The 20,410-nt window shown below is 32.8% G+C and overlaps 1 protein-coding gene across 17 annotated transcripts in view; it reads right to left on the bottom strand.

Annotated features, from left to right (window-relative positions):
* Window positions 1–20,410, bottom strand: part of LOC122522000 (CUGBP Elav-like family member 1) — a 362,262-nt gene that overhangs the window by 54,570 nt on the left and 287,282 nt on the right. For all 17 annotated transcript variants that reach the window (XR_006304965.1, XR_006304966.1, XM_043642770.1 and 14 more), the window contains one exon: window positions 5,566–5,614. Coding sequence is in view for 15 of the 17 variants with exons in the window: in XM_043642770.1 (XP_043498705.1) it covers window positions 5,566–5,614 (49 nt within the window). In the remaining 2 variants the exon portion in view is untranslated. The remainder of the gene's footprint in view (window positions 1–5,565; window positions 5,615–20,410) is intronic.

Genomic DNA, 20,410 nt, shown 5'->3' with positions numbered 1-20,410 from the left:
ATCCGCTCAAGAGAGATAAGAGGAGACGTGCAATTATTTCACAAATAAAAGGAAGAAGTAAGCAAGTAAATAAGTAAGTAAGTAAAACGACGTGGTGGGGGGAAGAGGAGGAGGAGGAGGAGGGTGGGGGAAAAAATAGAAATGATTCGAAGCGAGTGAAACGAAAAAGAAAAAAAAGAAGAAGAGGAGTAAAAAAAAAAATAATTCGATTGTAAAAGGATCTCGATTAGTTGGCGCGAGTTATGATTGGTCGTCGAGAAAATTTCGTCGTAGAACGATAGAGAATGATGTAACACGGTCGATTACTTCACCAACTGGGAATCACGAGTTGCAGAACAATTTGTAGAACTGCATTGTCTAACGTTATACTAGAGAATAACTAAAGTAAGTTGGTAAATAAGTAAAGTTTAAGTAAGTAAGTAAGTAAGTAAGTAAGTAAGTAAGTAAGAGTAAATAACTGAAGTGAGTAAGTAAGTAAGTAAGGAAAGTAAGCGAATAATCGAAAGTATTTGTTTTAAAATCGTATAAATCGATATAATCGAACCTCGACCTCAGAAACATGAAGAGAGGGAGGATGGGTGGGAGAGAGGGAGAGGGAAAGATTATCGTTGGCTTGTGTAAGATCGCGTATCGAATAAACAAAATAAACACTATGAAATATTAATGACGCGTCTTGGCAGCTAATTCGAGAGGTGTTGATCGATAACAGAAGAGGCTGATCCCACCAATACTTACGATGATGTATACTAACACACATGCACGTCATTATTCAGACTTTATAACAAGCTAGTTGGATTTATTTATTCGTAAGAAGTGTTTATTCGATCTTTTTATCGTTCGAGAATAATCATAAATAAAATTATTGTGTGTTCGTAAATAAGTAAGAGAATATATTATTCCTACGAATTTGTATTATTTCAATTTGTATTAAATTCAAGCAAGAAATTGACTATTATTCGTATCGGATCATTATTTGTTCTATTTAAAAATACAATTTATTTTTGTTTTTTTTTTGTTTCAAAATAACAATCGTTATCTTTTGCATACTCGTAATTTTCATTGAACCTAATTATACCCTATGTCACATCCTGTTGCATTATTCTTAATTATTATACATAAATCAATTGTTCAAAATATAATTATACACTTGTATAATTGAAAGAAAATATATGAATAATATTAAAATAATATTTTTGATTAATGTAATATTATTCAAAATATAATTATATATTTGTATATATTATATTAAATGAAAGAAAATACTTGAATAATATTAAAATAACATTTTTGATTAATATATAATATATTCAAATAAAATCATAGACTTGTAATTATATTAAAGGAAAGAAAATATTTGAATAATATAAAAACATTTTTGATTAATGTAATTATTCAAAATTAATTATACACTTGTATATTATATTAACTGAAAGAAAATATTTGAATAATATTAAAATAATATTTTTGATTAATGTAATATTATTCAAAATATAATTATATACTTGTATATTATATTAAATGAAAGAAAATATTTAAATAATATTAAAATAACATTTTTGATTAATGTAATATTATTCAAAATATAAATTATTATACACTTGTATATATTATATTAAATGAAAGAAAATATTTGAATAATATTAAAATAACATTTAATAATTAATGTAACATTATTCAATTAATTATGTAATATTATTCAAAATATAAAATTATTATACACTGTATATATTATATTAATGAAAAAAAAATATTTGAATATATTAAATAACATTTAATATTTGTATTTATTCACTTAATTATGTATTATTCAATATAAAATTATTATACACTTGTATATATTATATTAAATGAAAAAAAAATATTTGAATAATATTAAAATAACATTTAATAATTAATGTAATATTATTCAATTAATTAATGTAATATTATTCAAAATATAATTATATATTTGTGTATATTATATTAAATGAAATAAAATATTTGAATAATATTAAAATAAAATTTTTGATTAATGTAATATTATTCAAAATATAAAATTATACACTTGTATATATTATATTAAATGGAAAAAAAAATATTTGAATTAACAAAATAAATTTGTTGATTAGAATATTAATCCTAATGGATAAAAGTTCAAGGTGTGAATAATATTCAATGTAAAAAGTTTACCAAAGAAAAAGATTTAGTCTGAACAGGAAACAACGTTAGAAAGAGAGAGAGAGAGAGAGGGTGGGTGGGAACAAAAGAAAGCTCAAAAGCGACACGTTCGTTGGTTAAAGAGTAGTCAGTTAGTGATAAAGCGTGAGTTGGCTTCGTCAGCCAAAATAAACAGAATGTCACGGGTATAAATAAAGCTTTAGCTCTCTCTTCGACCTCGTGTCTGTCTTTTCATCGTGCACGACACAACTAAACGCATCGCAACGTTCTTCGAACGAGAGGAGATCTATCAATCTATCTTGATTTCTCTTTCTTTCTTTCGTTCTATCTTGATCGACGTGTCTTCCTTCAGAAGACGTTCTAAAATCGTCTTAACGAAATGTGCATCAACGGTGGCAAGGGAATAAGGGGGTGGGGAAGGGGTGAGAGTGGGGGGGGAAGGAGGAGTAGTTGCAGCAGTTCGTTTTAAAGAAAATAAACCCACTCTCCACAGTTTCTTTCATATTTCATTACGTAATGAAGATTTATGATTTACCTTGTCTCTCCTGCGGTTGTTTTCGATCTAATAAGGAAAGAGAGAGAGAGAGAGAGAGAGAGAGAGAGAGAGAAAAGAAAGATTAGACGAAGAAAAACAATATTTCTTAACGTTGTTTATATTAGGTGATTTTAAAACTTCGCAAAGACATTTTCTATTATTTTCTTACACATACAAGGAACTTATGTGTTATAAATAAATATAAATGTATGATCGTTTATATAGGACGATATGAACTGTTAATAATTCAGTATTTTATCGTGCGTTTTATTTTATTATACGAAAACGTTGTTCCAGTATTCTTTTTCTTCTAATATTTTTATTTATTATTATTTATTTTTTATTTTATATAATTAATTAATTCGTATTATATTAAGAGTGTGTATTGTATTAATATGTTTTGTAAAAAACTTGTTACTAATTACTAATAATATTAATTTATTTACTAATATTTAATTATTAATAACTAATTAATTTGTATTATATTAAGAGTGTGTATTGTATTAATATGTTTTGTAAAAAAACTTGTCATCGATACTTTCAATTTTAATTTCGTTTTCAGTGACGAATAAAAAGAAGAAGAAGAAGAAGAAGAAGAAGAAGAATGGGATGTTCCAAAATATCAGAAGTTTGTTCGTTGTGGTTATTAGTTTGCATTTTTTATCTCTCTTGGTGGTTAAATATTCAAACGATTGTAAGAACATCGGTCTCTTTCTAAGATAAGCAGGGATAAAACAAATGGCACTTTAATGCCCATCCACTCGTTCCTAGTATAATTCTCACTTATCGCATACTTGGCACGCGCCTTAACCACGAGGGATCTTTCAAGACACGTTTTTTCGTCGATGCCGCTTAAAATCATATTTCTTCTCTTATTTTTCTTTCGAAGAATATATTTTGTTGCATTTATCATATACTTGTATATAAATATTCATTCGTATATAACAATACATTGAAACAATCATCTGTCACACATATTTAAATTACCTGTTAAAATTATTTTACTTATAGCAATGATTCATACAATAATACACGTATAAACACTCATCTGTGCATTACCTGTACGATTTATTTTACTTACAGAAATGATGCACACAACATACACACATATAGAAATGTATGCACTCATCCCTGACACGTATACTACATGCACGAATTATTTTTAACGTATAGAAATTTAACGATCTGCGTCGATTTCAAAATCGTATTTTGATTAATGTAATATTTTTGTATTTTATTTTATAAATTTTAATAAAAACATTCGATACCGCATTTAACTGAAATTTAATTGTTAATTAATTTGTATTATTTTATTATTAATTTGTAATTAATTTTTTAATCATTATAAATTATTTGTATTATTATTATTATTATTAATTTGTATTTGTATTATTATCATTATGTAAATTGGTCGAATAATTTTGACAGGTAATGTACCCTTGTTTATAGTCATAACACATAATAAAAAAAAAAAAATATAAAAATACGCGTAATATTTTTATAAGAACATACACAGTTTTATACTAAAATACACACACACACACACAAACATTCTTACACATGGCAACTGTACATATATTAAATGTAACACGTGCGTACCGGAACTACTCTTTCTCTATGCCACTTGTAACGCTATTGTAGTCCTCCTACGATTCGTATGCGAAAAAGAAAAATGAGGGAGAAAAAAAGAGGGGAATAGAGAGGGATGAAAAGAGGGAGACGAAAAAAAAAAAAAAGAAAAAAGGAAACACAGACAGAACAAAAAGCATTACCACCAGCGACCCAGCCGGTTACCGTCGTAGCACGTGACGGGTGTCGTTAATATTTCATTAGCATTCGTTTTTCGCACTGACTCTGACGCACAGATTTTATAAGCCTACCTAACCCTCCCCCCTACCTCCCCTCCCCTCCCCCTTCCTCCCTTTTCTTCCTTTCATTCTTCCGACGTTATTCCCCCCCTCTCTCCCTCTTTCTCATTTTTGTTCAACTTTCCCCCTTAAGTTTTCTACATCGAGGCCTCGTATGCACATGAATAAAAAAATAAGTAAGGATTCGTGAAGATTACTTTGCTTTTTTTTTTGCTTCTTCTTCCTATTCGTCTAAGAGGAACGTGCGACCGATGAAAATTTGATTAAATTACCTCTATTTCGAGTAGGCCAATTTAATTCGTTTTTTTTTTTCTTTGTTCAATTTTTTTTTTTTTCCCCAAAGTGGCTATACTTCCCTTTTTTTTCTATTTTATATTATTAATACTTTTCTTACCTTTGGTTTTTTTATTTAATATTTTTTCGTCTGTAAGTTTTTTCATCATAATCTTTGTCATATTTAATGTTTCACTAGTGTATATATAACGTATCTTCTTTGATTATGCAATCTCTAGACGATCTCTCGATTTATCCAATTAATTAACACTTAATGAGTACGCTTTGAACTGTATTCTCAACATCCGAGGAGAGTTCTAACTTCCCTTATGATATTCTACGAGAAGACGTGACACAGTTTCCGTGACTACGTTTCGTATTAAGTTAACGTTGTAGATTATTAACGAATCTCTTCCGGGTTTTCTTTTTTTTTTTTCTTACTTTCTCTTTTTTCTTTTTTTGGAACGAACGTTGCATTCGTTTTACATCGTAATTGGTTAAACGGTTATTTTGATGGATCATTGTTTTATAAATAAATCATACGAATCGAAATACACGAATATTCGTATCGAAGGATATTAAGTTAATGTAAGTCAAATGTAAAAGAGGATATTTTTCGAATTGTATCGATTGTATAAGAATAAAACTGTGATATAAAGATTTACCAATATTTCATGCACAATTGTCTTTTTCCAAGAGAAAAATATAAAATTGTAAGTATTATCTTCTTACCGTTTCTATTCTCGCTATCTGCCGGTTTCATTTGGATCGGATGCCGCATCTAAAAATAAAACAGAAAAATATTATCTCGTATAGAAACTGTTCGTTTATATTTCATTTTTAATAATTTATCTTTTTTAAGATTTCGTAATATTGCGTTACATGTTTACGAACCAATCACGAACGTGCATTTCTAATGATATCAAAATGTATATTTGTGTGTTGGTGTATTAATGATATGTAAATCGAACGTTATCGAGAATTCGATTTGATACTTATCGGAATGCATTATGCATAAGTATTTCGATAAGCAACATTTACAAAGGTAAAGAAATTCGTTTCGATAAGAGAAAACAGTTTCTTCTTCCGTAATACGATTTTATACGACGTGTAATCACAAAGAAGTAGGATTTTACATTTCCTATCGAATGATTTGTCATATTATTGTTAAAGTTTTTAATAAAACATTCGAATAAATTATATTAAATTGTATTTCATTTTACACACATACACACACACACACACATACATACATTTAATATCATGGTTTTAATATAATACATTTTTTTACCATATGATATTAAACGCAATACTCGTTTTAACGTAAATAAAAAAATAATCGAAACGGAAGATGAGAAAATATGTTTGAAATACTTAAGAAAGATGATCATAAATGAAATACACGCGACGAAGGCCGTTCATTTAATATCTCTTTGTGCAACGTGATCTCAGATCCGCGTCATACCTCTTTGACACGTCATATTATGCGTGTTAAAATCGATTAGCGTTGAGATTATGATACCGGAATGCAGAGACGTTTCTATGATTAATTTCTAAGTATGCAACAAGAAATAATATCGTCATCGCTATTAAATGCATTTATTTATCATTTATGTTGAAACACTTGTGTGTGTATGTGTATGTGTGTATGTATGTATGTATGAATATGTGTAACGTGTTTAAATAGAATTTTCTATAATATAATACGGTATACTTTGATCAACATTTAATTAAACGAATAAAAATTGAGAATTAAATTTTATTTTCACGTTAAATTGATTAGTAGGTGATATTTTTTTTCTTTTTTTGAAGTTATACTTCTTTTGGCGCGTTTGGGAAAATGTAATGGGGAGTGATTTTGTTCCGAGCGTCTGGAAAAACGACACCATGAAGTTTGTCGGTATTTAAAACGCGCGGCAAAACGATTTCAAGTATACGGCATGAAGTTGTTTTCTCTTCTTCTTCCCCCTTTTTTTCTCGAGCGGGTCACCAATCCAAATACTAATCGTACTCAGCGCCGCTTTACTTAAACGATCGAAGCGAGAACTAATGCTGTAACCGCGCCATGACTGTTGACGCATAAATTAATTCGATATATCTCTCTTATATTTAGTGTGGACTGATATCTATATTATGATATTTTATTATTCTTTCTAATATATATAATATATCGATAGTAAATTTAAATTAATAATAATAATAATAAATTATTTTTGTTAAGTTATTTTTGAGGTTATTGAGGTTATGTTCATTTTGGTACAGCAAAGAAGTATAACTTCTTACGTGCGTATTTTATTCTTTCTTATATATATAATAATAATTATTTATTTTTTTAAATTATTTTTTCTTTGAAGTTCTTTTTTGAAGTTATTTTTGAAGTTATTGAGGTTATGTTCGTTTTGGTACGGCAAAGAAGTATAACTTCTTACGTGCGTATTTTATTCTTTCTTTTTATATATAATAATAATTATTTTCTTTTTTAAATTATTTTTTTCTTTGAAGTTTTTTTTGAAGTTATTTTTGAAGTTATTGAGGTTATGTTCGTTTTGGTACTGCAAAGAAGTATAACTTCTTACGTGCGTACATAAGTACACACACCAGTTTTTTTTTTATATACGGATATATGATTCATTTATTTTCATTTCAATGATTACACGTAATGCATAAATTAATGAATTAACACGGTTGCAAAATGAAGAACGTGATTTTAGTTGACTGTCTCTTTCTTCATTTCATTTCATTTCATTTTTTTTTTTATCTTCCCTTCTATGTCTTTGTCTTTCTCATTTCGTTTTATAATGACATTATTATACTTCCTTCCATAAGATCATTATGTGCGACAGGTCGTCGTCGGGGGGAGGGGGAGGCTGACAAGAATCCTCTCGAACGTTCTCCACCCGAAAGGTTCTTCCGTTCGCGTGGTGAAAACGTCTTTTCTGCCGACGAGATGAAATTTAACGAGGAAAGCAATTAAATTAGGAACAATTGAGCACGTGGACGCTCGAATTAAATCGTGTTTTCTTGGCATCGTTGTTATCCCCACCCTTCACCTCCCTTCAACCCCCTCCCCCACCTTCCTCCGCAATTCGGTAAAAGGGAAAAGCCCTTTCGAATGGAATAATAACTCGAACGAAAATGTCTTGAGAAATGAAGCATTTTCTTCGACAAAAATGTCACCCTCCCCCCCTTTCTCCCTTTTTTCTTTTTTTTTTTATACCGTTCAACTATAATAACGTAAAATGTTTTCCTACTATTTTTGTCTTATTTTCTTTTACGTAAATTTTATTTTTTTACGGGATAGATTGAATAATAATTCGTCGTTTTTATTACGTATGAAATAATAAATCTTTTTAATTTTGTATAAAATGATTAACAACACGTTTTCCGTGGCACATAGTGGTGGTGGGTGGTGGTACGTGGTTGTATGCACCCCACGTTGAACTTTACGTTCATTTGGTATTTGCATTGTAAAATGAAGAGTAATGTTCTCGTGTTTTTTTTTTGTTTGAGATGTTTGTTAAAATAATTTGTAGAAAAAGAAAATATTAAAAAAAAAAAAGAAGTAATTTATCGCTCTGTTGTCTCGCAACATTTTTTTTCATGATAATTAATTCTCTTTGTATTAATTTAAATGATCGCAAGTTATACGTCAAAAGAGAAACAATGCAATCGAATATTTTGTTTAAATTATTACAATGTTGATAGAAATAATTGATTTTATTTTAAGGAGAATGGAATTTTCGATGGAAATTGTATATGATATAAAATATAAATCAAATTTGATGAGATAAATTTGTGTGTGCGTGCGCGTGTGTTCAACGTTACCCGTAGGATTTGCCAATTTTCTCGGACAAGAAAAAGAAAAAGGAAAACAAAAGAAATGAAATAAAAAGGGGGAAAAAAAGAAAATTGGAGAAATTCTCACGTAGCGCGGAGTGAAAGTTTGAAAATAACGACGTGAGATCATTAAAACGCGTGACGGCCCGTTGACTTTGTGATTAATTTGTTCACTGATATTAGGGCGACTCGTCTTCGATGAAGGACCGCACCCGGTGATTTAATGGACAGTTCGGTCCCCCTCCTGCCCCCCTCCTGCCCCCCACCCCCATCCCACCTCCAACCCTCCGACGGACGTTGCCGGGTAGGCAACTTTCCAAAGCAACCTGCAAACTATTTACGAGCGAGAGAAAAGTTCTTCATCCATTTCAACCATTTGACTGTTTATTTTACGTTTTATAGGCACGTCGGAAATTTTCTCGTCGTTGCTATTGTGTTAAACGTTAATTTGATATCTTATAGAATGTCTGTGTGTGTGTGTATATGTTGCGTGTATGTGGTGTGATAATGGCGTTACATTAAATCCACCAAAAATATCATCCCATTTAAATTAAATCTACCCTGACGAACGAGAATAAATATAACTTGCAATTGTCGTAAATAAAATGAATCAAAATGTAAAATAACAACAATGAAGGAGAAAAAATAGATATTTCATTTACTCGAATAACTGGGATCATTTTCTATTTTAAAAGTAAAAGAATAATTCGACGAATCAATAATAATAATAATAATAATAATAATAATAAAAATAATCAGACAAATTTGGAAAGAATTTGATGTAATAAGTTGTAAAGGAATTGAAATGGAATTTGGTTTGGTATTACTTTCAGTCTAACGCGTTTGGGATATTGTACAGTTGTTATTTATGGATCGTTAGAGCTGGTAAATGATCTTTCGATCTATGCCAGGCATCCTGATAATCGAGCCTCCAGGATATATGGATCGAACGGAAGCCAGAGACTACACAGAACCGATATCGAATTCGAATCTTAGCAGAGGTGATTCCTCTCGGTTGAGAAGCCACCGAACAGGAGGAGGAGGAGGAGGAGGAGGGGGAGATAGGGGGAAACGAGGAACGATCGAGAATAACCCAGTTTCTAGAATGAATGGCAAATGGAAGAAGGACAGATGAGAAAGGACTACGATTCCTAGTTGCCCTAGGATCCTAGATAGACGTTATAGTTTTACTAACGAGAAACCAACCCTTTCTAAAGTTCGACCGTGTCGAGAATATTCCTTTGTCTTCGTAATTTTATATTGGAATTTAATTTTCATCATTTTTAATTTAATGGAACAAACATTTTTTTTCTTAAAAAATAAATTAACGAAGCAGAAGTATATAAAATAGGTAGAAATTAGGATACAAAATTTAGATATTTGTTTACTTGTATAAATTATGTTCCTCAAAACAAATATCCAATGATTATACAATAATCATTGTATTATGGCAAATTAATATCTATATTAAAATTAAATTTTCATCATTTTTAATGTAATAGAACAAGTATTTTCCAATAAAATATTAGATTATATAAATTAAATATTATTAAATTAAAATATTATTTATATTAGAATTAAATTTTAATCATTTTTAATGTAATAGAACAAATATTTTCCAATAAAATAAATTAATGAAGCAGAAGTGTAAACCAGGTAGAGATTAGGATAAACAAATTTAGATATTTGTTTACTTGTATAAATTATTTTCCTAAAAAAATATCCAATGATTATACAATAATCGTTGTATTATGGCAAATTATCTACGCTTAAATTCAGCATGTACCACCGTCACCAACCACCACCACCATCACTAGTAACACCATTGTACGAATCGTTATGTTCTAAACAGTTTAGTAATTTAACAGATCGTGGGACTTTAGTTTAACTGATAATTGGAACTGAACATGTATTATTTACATACAGTTACTAATTATACATTTGTCTCGTATATATCAAAAAAAAATTTAATAAAAGTACTTTCACGCGTATTAAAATTAATAATCCACGTAAAACACAGCCAGTTTAATATTCATTTAATTATTAAAAATACAAACAACTGTATGACTTGTATTTGTTTTGTTTCTTCTTCTTCTTCTCCTTCTACCATTTGATTATTTCTTTTTCGTTATTTTCAGTAAATGAAAGAAGGATACGAAACGAAAAGTCTTCTCACCATAGCAACAATTTTCCACATCCACGAGTACATAATGAGTTCTTTCAACGGCAAAACGAGGATGCATTATACATCGTTTAACGCGAACAGAACTGGGATAATTTACGTTAGACATTTATTCTGTTATTTTCCACGATTCGTTCTAGATATGAGTGTAATAATAAGAAAAGAAAGAAAGAGAGAGATAGTTTGTAATATTGTACAAGCACTCGGATGGTTAACACATCATTTTTATCCTTTCACCCATTAATTCGTCATTGAACACATCTCGAACTGGCTGAGATAAGTCCTTTTAAAGTAATACTCGGTTTTTTAAGTATTCTCCTTATTCTTAGCTCATTTTCCAAGCTATGCCGAAACTCCCTTATCCTACTTAGCTATGTTGCAGCAAAAGTAGCATTAGTTTTCTCTTTTTCTTTTTATTTCTTTCTTTTTCTCTCTTTCTTTAATTCCTTATTTCTATATCTTTTTCTCTGTCTTTTTCTTCATTTCTTTTTTTCCTTTACTGTCAGAATAGTGTAAAAAAGAGAGAGAAGGAATGCTGACTCTCTGACTTCGTGACTTTTAATCTCGACTCGGTTGTTTACGTGCTATGAGAGAATGAGGACTGTTATAGTCACGCTAAAAGCGAGATAATTTTTATAATCTTCGCGGGAATAGGTGTCAGGCCTTACTAGGGGATTTAAAGTTGCCACGCTGACTTGTCTCTTATATATCCTCCAGTTTTTATTTTTTTCTTTCTTTCTTTCTTTCGTTTAGAGTCCTTCGTTAAAATACGAACATTAAGATTTAAATATTAAACATTTTACGTACGATTATAACCAAGTTTTCTTATCTTTTTTACGGATAAACTTGGACTACGAGTTCAATTGTATTTTACAAAATTTCTATTAACAGATGCATATAGAAATGCATTTTATATTATTTAGTGACGCAACCCTGACGCATTTGTTCGTTCGAAGAAATCTCCCAATAAATTCGAGCTTCAATTGCTTAAACAAAAATCGAGAAGGCCCGGGGGGATTCGAACCCAGGATCTTTCGCATACCAAAAGAACGCTCTACCACTTGAGCCACGAAGACCTATCGATGCATTTATATTATAACAGTGTACTCGTAGGATGAAAAAAGAAAAAAAAAGAGCAAGTAAACGCGAGATTTCTTAAAACACGTTCGCTGACAGTTATTTTAATATTAAATTACTCGTCATATCGAAAATTTGATTAAACACATTTGATAAGAGCAGTCTGATTATTATATATTAAAGAATCAATTAATTATTACTTTATTACAGGTATAATAATTAAAAAAAACTTGAGGTTATATAAAATAAAATTCAAAATAATTCACTTTAAAATTTTTAAATACATTTTAAAACATTCACGTTCGCGAACGTGTTAATAGAATTTTAATCACGAACCATTAAGTAATTGTAAGCTTAAACAAGAACAATCAAATTATTTTACACCGTAAAAACACCGTAGAGTGTATTGCAATTTCGCTTGTCCACGTTTGATTGGTTAGACTTTACGACTTTTAATTCTGGCTTTTTTCAAGTTTGGTTGCACATCGGCACCACCCCAATCCCCCACCCCGCCCACCTCCTTTTACGCAGAAGTTTTATGATATTCGTGAAAAAGCGAAAAGGTAGTTGGTAGTTGGTGAAAACTGGTTGGAAGAGGAGGAGGAGGAGGAGGAGGGAGAGGGGAAGGAGGAGGGGGAGGAATTTCGTTTCCTGTTAGTTGGGAACGGATTTAAAAGTTCTACCCAGGATACTCTAAGCACCGACCAACCGACCGAGACTATCGGAAAAATTTCTTTCTCTTGGCCAATACGACGGAAACTTGATAAAGAGAAAGAGAAAGAGAAAGGGAAAGTAAAAAAGGGAGTCTAGGAAGGGTGGCAGGGCTTTGAGGGGGGTGGGCGTATCGCGAGGAGAGGAATGCGGTTCCAAACCGAGGGTAGGTTGACATTCGAGGGTTAGTCGTGAGTCTCGAAGTAAACGTGGGGGAAGTTTCATGGGAGGTGGGTGGGAAGGGAGAGGAGGAGGGGGTGTGAGAACTCGTTCCGAGGGCTCCCTCGCTCGAACGTTCTGTCGTAGGGGTAGAGGGAGGAAGAGCCTTCGAAGAGGAGGAGGGGAGGAGGGGGGTGGGTTAGTGTAGCTACGAAGCGAGTATTAAAATCGACGAATTCGGCTGAAGGGCTTCGTCACGTCGCCGGTATCGTGTCCCGGTTTAAATTCGTTTCACGTACCAACCGTGGTGTCGGCCAGCGTCGACAGAATGAAAAAGGGGCGGGGAAAAGGGCTGAAAGAAAGAGAGACAGAAGAGAGAATGAAAGTGAGAGAGGAGACACGGCTTTTCGGAGACCGAGGAGACTCGTGAAAAATCTGCGCGGATTCGCCTGCGGTACTACTCGCTATGGTATAGTAATCGTACTGGTGGTGATGGTGGTGGTGATGGGATGGTGGTGGTGGTGGTGATGGAGGTGGTGTTGCCTGCCTGCCTGCCTGCCTGGAGAAAAAAATGCGGGCGTCACGTGCATCTGCGTCCCCGATATGCGGCCAGGGTGAACGACTCGACACGTCGGAATCAATGTTCTCAATGAAGGGTTGGTTGGAAAGAGAAGGGAAGGAAAGGGATGGAGACTGGGGATGACGGGGTTGAGGAGAAAAAAAAAAAAAAAAAAAGAAGGGATAAATGAAATACGCGATCGTCACCGTCTGGAAATTTTGAACAAAAATCCACGACTCCTACCTCCCTCCCTCCCTCCCTACCCCTCCTCTTGCGTGAACTATTATACTACACGCGTGTTCGGTAATTTGTAACACCTGGCTGCTGTCTTCGTTCAGAGATTTCATTTTTTTTTTCGTTTGTTGAGAGGGGAGGGGGAAATTTTTTAAACGTAACGCATTACGATCGAAACTATGCTGTTATACTCGTTTACTTTGACTTATTTGTAGAACACCTGGTTGCTATCTTCGTTCAAAGATTTCTTTTTTTATTTTGTTGGGGGTGGGGGAAGAGGAAATTTTTAAACGTAACGCGTTACGATCGAAATTATAGTTTGACTTATTTATACTTGATATCTCTTTTATCTTTCTTTCTTATTTTGTATAATATTTGGTTCAAAGATTTCTTTTTTTTTATTTTGTTGGGGGTGGGGGAAGGGGAAATTTTTAAACGTAACGAAACTATACTACTTGACTTATTTATACTTGATTTTTCTTTTACCTTTCTCTCTCTCTTATTTTGTATAATATTTGTATAATATTTTTTCCTTTTAATGATTATTTATCGAATACGCGTTATTATTTGAGAAATTCGTCGATGGTGTCGACAAAGTTTTATCGAGCTTCGAATATTCATCCATCGTCGTCATAGTTCGTCGTAGTAGTAGTCCTTTTGTCGTTATCATAATCGGCAAGTACAGGGAACGACGACGAACGCTGATTTCGTAAGTGTCGAGGTGGAACGAAGGTAAGAGAATTTACGACGACAACGTTATTCAATTTCCTCACGGTATATCTGCTACTGTGCATCGGGGGGGGGGGAAGGGAATATCTTTTAAGGCATCAATGCAAACGTGAAGTTTACCAAAAACTCTTCTTCACTTTTTTTCGTGATACGCAGGTACGATCTCGTCTTCATTTCCGACTATTTCAATACTCACCAACTCTCTCTCTCTCTCTTATTCATCTTTCCCCCATTTTCTACCCTTCTACTTCTACTTCCACTTCTTCTTCTTCTTCCGTTGTATTCTTCACGCACGAGGAGACGCGTTCGCGCGAGTTTTTCTTTACCAAAGAAAGGTAAATGCAACTCTCCGGTGAATTCTTTCAAGAAAATTCGTTATATACAAATACACGTTATACACAAACAACGTAGAATGATACACGTGGCACTATAAATAAAACAAAATCTGAATAAATAGAATGAAACCATACTTAGTATTCTAATAGACGAAATTTTTGTTTGATTATTTTAAGAACACCCTCCCTCCTTCCCCCCACTGTTAGATAGCAACAGTAACAGTAGTCCCTAATTTTATTTTAACAATTATGATGAACGTTTGATTCAGTATGAGAAATTTATTGATAAAATGATATATACAAACACACGTTATACACACACAACATAGAATGATACACGTGGCACGATAAAAAAATAAAACAAAATCTGAAAAAATAGAATGAAACTGCAACTAGTATTCTAATAGACGAAATTTTTGTTTGATTATTTTAAGAACACCCTCCCCCCTCCCCCCATTGACAGACTAATAGTAGTCCCTAATTTTGTTTTAACAATTATGATGAACATTTGATTCAGTATGAGAAATTTATTGATAAAATGATATATACAAACACACGTTATACACACACACATACAACGTAGAATGATACACGTGGCACGATTAAAAAATAAAACAAAATCTGAAAAAATAGAATGAAACTGCAACTAGTATTCTAATAGACGAAATTTTTGTTTGATTATTTTAAGAAGACCCCTCCCCCACTGATAGATTAATAGCAATCCCTAATTTTGTTTTAACAATTATGATGAACGTTTGATTCAGTATGAGAAATTTATTGATAAAATGATATATACAAACACACGTTATACACACACAACATAGAATGATACACGTGGCACGATATACAAATAAAACAAAATCTGAATAAATACAATGAAACCATACCTAGTATTCTAATAGACGAATTTTTTGTTTGATTATTTTAAGAAGACCCTCCCTCCCCCACCGATAAACTAGCAGCAGTAACAGTAGTCCCTAATTTTGTTTTAACAATTTTGATAAACGTTTGATTATGGTTTAATGAGAAATTGAGTATGAGAGATTTATTGATAAAATGATATATACAAACACATGTTATACACACACAACGTAGAATGATACACGTGGCACGATATACAAATAAAACAAAATCTGAATAAATAGAATGAAACCATACCTAGTATTCTAATAGAAGAATTTTTTGTTTGATTATTTTAAGAAGACCCTCCCTCTCCCATTGATAAACTAGCAGCAGTAACAGTAGTCCCTAATTTTATTTTAACAATTTTGATAAACGTTTGATTATGGTTTAATGAGAAATTGAGTATGAGAGATTTATTGATAAAATGATATATACAAACACATGTTATACACACACAACGTAGAATGATACACGTGGCACGATAAATAAAACAACATCTGAATAAATACAATGAAACCATACTTAGTATTCTAATAGACGAAATTTTTGTTTGATTATTTTAAGATGACACCCCCTCCTCCTCTACTGATAGACTAGCAGCAGTAACAGTAGTCCCTAATTTTATTTTAACAATTATGATGAACGTTTGATTATGGTTTAATGAGAAATCGAGTATGAGAGATTTATTGAGAAAATGATATATACAAATACACGTTATACACACACATACAACATAAATGATACACGTGGCACGATTAAAAAATAAAACAAAATCTGAATAAATACAATGAAACCATACTTAGTATTCTAATAGACGAAATTTTTGTTTGATTATTTTAAGAAGACCCTCCCTCTCCCCATTGATAAACTAGCAGCAGTAACAGTAGTCCCTAATTTTGTTTTAACAATTTTGATAAACTTTTGATTATGGTTTAATGAGAAATTGAGTATGAGAGATTTATTGATAAAATGATATATACAAACACATGTTATACACACACAACGTAGAATGATACACGTGGCACGATAAATAAAACAACATCTGAATAAATACAATGAAACCATACTTAGTATTCTAATAGACGAAATTTTTGTTTGATTATTTTAAGAATACACCCCCTCTCCCACTGATAAACTAGCAGCAGTAACAGTAGTCCCTAATTTTGTTTTAACAATTATGATGAACGTTTGATTACGATTTAATGAGCAATCGAATATGAGAGATTTATTGAGAAAATGAAAGTAAAACGTGTGTACTAGCAGTAGCAGTAGTAGTAGTAGTAGTAGGTTAATTTATCGTTCTTCGATTCTAAACTGGCAATCGTATGCGTTTCGAGTCTATTGGCCAGATTTTCCGGAATACCAATGGCCCACTAAAAGTGATTAAATTACTTGGCAAGCCGACGCGGCTGGTAAACTCAACGGTGATTGATACGCGTGCGCGCTCATTTGAGCGAATGCATGTCCTGAGCAACGTGCTGCTATCATTTATGCGTGACTGACGTCTGTTTACTTCCGATGAATTCGCTCGCGGGGGTTCCCCTCATCCTCCACCTGCCCCTACCCCCTTCCACCCCCTCCTACTCCTTCCACTATCGAACATATCGCTTTTCGTCGGCTAGGAAAATGAACTTGACGTTAACGTTTGTCGGTTAAAAGGAACAAACGACCCACCGAACTAAACTAAACGAAACGAAACGAACGAGAACGACCACACAATCGGTGAAAGAAGAACGAGAAAATGCTTTTAGAAATGTTCTTTCTCCCCCATTGTTTCTCGAAATTCGAATTTACCTCCTCCCGTGCGTTTCATATTTCGTATTTTTTATTTTTTCTATTTTTTTCTCATTTTTTCATTTTATATTTTTTTTTGGGGTAAAGAAATTTATTATTTATCCTTTTTTTTTCGTGGTTATTTTTACTGCGACTTTTTTGAAGGAACGGAAATGTAAAATTCGCATACAGACTCCCACCCTCCTCCCGATGAAGTAGAGAAATTCGCTCGCGAAAAAAAAGAAAAAAAAATAGAATTTCAACTTCGACGCAAACGCTATGAGGAAAGTAACGTGTTTGAATTTCTGCCGGTTCTAGGGGTATAAACGTGAATGAAAGAAATAAAAATAAATAAAAAGAAAGAAAGAAAGGAAGAAAGGAAGAGGGAACATTTTTAATTACCGGGAAAACAGGAAAAACCAGCGGGGGAAAAAGAAAGAAAGGAAAAAAAAGAACGAGGAAAGTATTCTAACGAAGTAAACCGCGAAGAGATTCTAACGTACGGCTGGGGGGTGGGGGGATGGGGGTAGGGGGTAGGGAGGAGGGGGAAGGTTAGATGTTGGCGCAAGGATTGTCGTGAAAATAAACTTTTATGGGGAAGCTAATTTGAGGATGGGTCGAGGAAAAGAAGAGAAGAAGAAGAAGAAGAAGAAGAAGAAGAAGAGAAGAAAAAAAAATGCAGCTCGCGATACGTAGCCTCCGGTTAAGGAAACTTGCTAAAGGAGACACTTACGACATCCTCAACGTTGCAAATGTACCCACTGCCAACCCCCAACCCCTCACCCTCTCTCTTTCTTATTTCCGCTTGATCCGAAAAACTTTATTCCGATGGTAGTTCGGTAAAGAAACGATGAAGCAAAAATCCTTTTGCTTCTTACTCATCCTCCAGTGAAAAATGTTATAGTCTTCCCTTTCTTTTTTTTTTTATTTTCCTATGTCTTTTTCTAAAACACACACCCACACACACACACACACACATAGACAAATACATACGAATACCTATTTCGATAAGCTTGCAATCGTTTTGGGGGCGCAAACAGTTCGAACTGGCTTTATCATTCCGTTCGTCGACTATTCGAGAAAGACAACTAGCCCGGGGGGGGGGGTGGTTTAGTCGGTGCAGCACATTTGTCAGGGAAATGGAATTCGATTTGAAGAATGCACCTTGCGAAACTGCACTTGGCAACACGCCCTGTGCCTGCTATTTCTCTCTCTCTCTGTCTTTCTCTCATTTTGTGTCTCTGCAATATCGTCGAACGTTCACAGGTCATCCCCCTAAAATCCATTCCATTTTATTTCCATACATTTTTGTCCATGTTTATTTCATCACCTTTTTCTTTCATCATTATTCTTATTATTATTTTTCGTTATACTCTGTGATGATAATTTTCATGAATTTACAAAAGTATAATCGTATTGAGTTAAGCTTGTATTGAAACAAACAAAAAAAAAACAAAGCAAGAGTGTTGTATAAAATAATTGCGAGAAAGTAGAGAAAACGAATTGTCGAAAAAGTTTTCAAATTGGGAAGAATAAGAAAGAAAAAATATCTACAGAATTTCAAATAGAGGTTAGGAAAAACCTGTGGGGGAAAATTGTTATGGACAATCCATGGTTTATATCTACGATCGTCGTGAACGTAAAATTTTATCAGTTGTTTTTTCCTTGAAATTGTGGTAGAGTGGGGGGGAGGAGGTAGAGGGTTGAGATATAAACAGGGGAAAATGGTTTTTTTTGAAAGTTCGCGTCTCGTTTTAACAAGAACGAAACTGCGGTAAGAAGAGGAATGTTACTTTTTGTTTGTTTGTTTGTTCGTTCGTTCGTTTGTTTTCGCGATAAAGTAGGGGAATTATTTTTTTTATTATTATTATTATTATTATTATATCTTTAATGACGTTAATTAAAAAAGTTCTTTTGCGATTGTAATAAAAATGTGTGCATTGTCGGTGATGTCGTTAAAAAGATGTTCGAAAGGTATACTCGTATAAATATTACGAATAACATAAAAATTCAATAGAAATGTTTTATTTTCTTATTTAACGATCAAGCCAAAGGTACTAATTTCAAATTGATTATTTTATCAAATATTCGTATATGACAGAAATATATTTGTGTGTGTGTGTGTGTGTGTGTTCAATGTAACAAATTTATATATCAACGATAAACTTTAATGTAAATATAAAATTATTATTATTCATCTATAAGTAGAAGAAGAAAAAGAAGAAGAAGAAGAAGAAGATGGGTGGGGGTTGGGGGAGACGAAAAGTGCGACATTATTTTTCCTACTTTATATTTTTGTCTTTTTTTTTCGTTCTATTTTTAACAACATTTCTCTTCCCTCCAACGCCATTTTTTACGTTTTCCTTTTCTCTTGCCTGTAGTATATCATCCCAACTTTATATTACATTTTCGGAGTAGCCTATAAAATATTCAGTAATCCTGAAACAGCCGGAGCTCGTCCATTATCGAGTTAACTATCGTGAACTATGTAAAATAAGTTTGAGCTGGTAACGCGTTTTAATAGATTTGCTGTATCGTAAACTATAATGTACGCAAAAATGGACAGATTTAATGAGAATTTTTCGAATACTTCGTTGGGAGAATATTCAGTAACCGATGGGTAGGGGGCGGGGGGGGGGGGGGAGGGAGGGGGAGGGGACTGAAGCGAATGGAGGATGCGGTGCAACGGTTTATCGAATTGTTCCACAAAATCGATCGATAAATCGATCGATCTATCGAAAACACAGCCATCGTTTTTGCACTCTCGTTCTTTCCTATACTGGGTTGGGTTGGTAATGGTGGTGGTAATGGTGGTGGTGGTGGTGATGTTGTTTCACAGTAGTCGTTTGCCATGTACGAATAAGCTTCGATTATTAAATGAAAGGCAGGAAAACGACGGATAAATCATTTTCAAGAGAGTTAATTCGTTTGCCCAGTAGTTTCGAGAGTGTACATTATTGTTTCATTATATATAATATAACGAGTATTGCTAACTATGATGGGAATTAATGAGTTTTGGAAAAATATTGACGAGGGGTATTACGAAGATAGGTAAATCTCGTTTCAATGGTGTTATTT

The sequence above is a fragment of the Polistes fuscatus genome, unplaced genomic scaffold (genome assembly GCF_010416935.1).
Source record: "Polistes fuscatus isolate 324 unplaced genomic scaffold, CU_Pfus_HIC Scaffold5, whole genome shotgun sequence".
Taxonomy (NCBI): Eukaryota; Metazoa; Arthropoda; class Insecta; order Hymenoptera; family Vespidae; genus Polistes; species Polistes fuscatus.
This window is presented reverse-complemented; position numbering and strand designations above follow the sequence as displayed.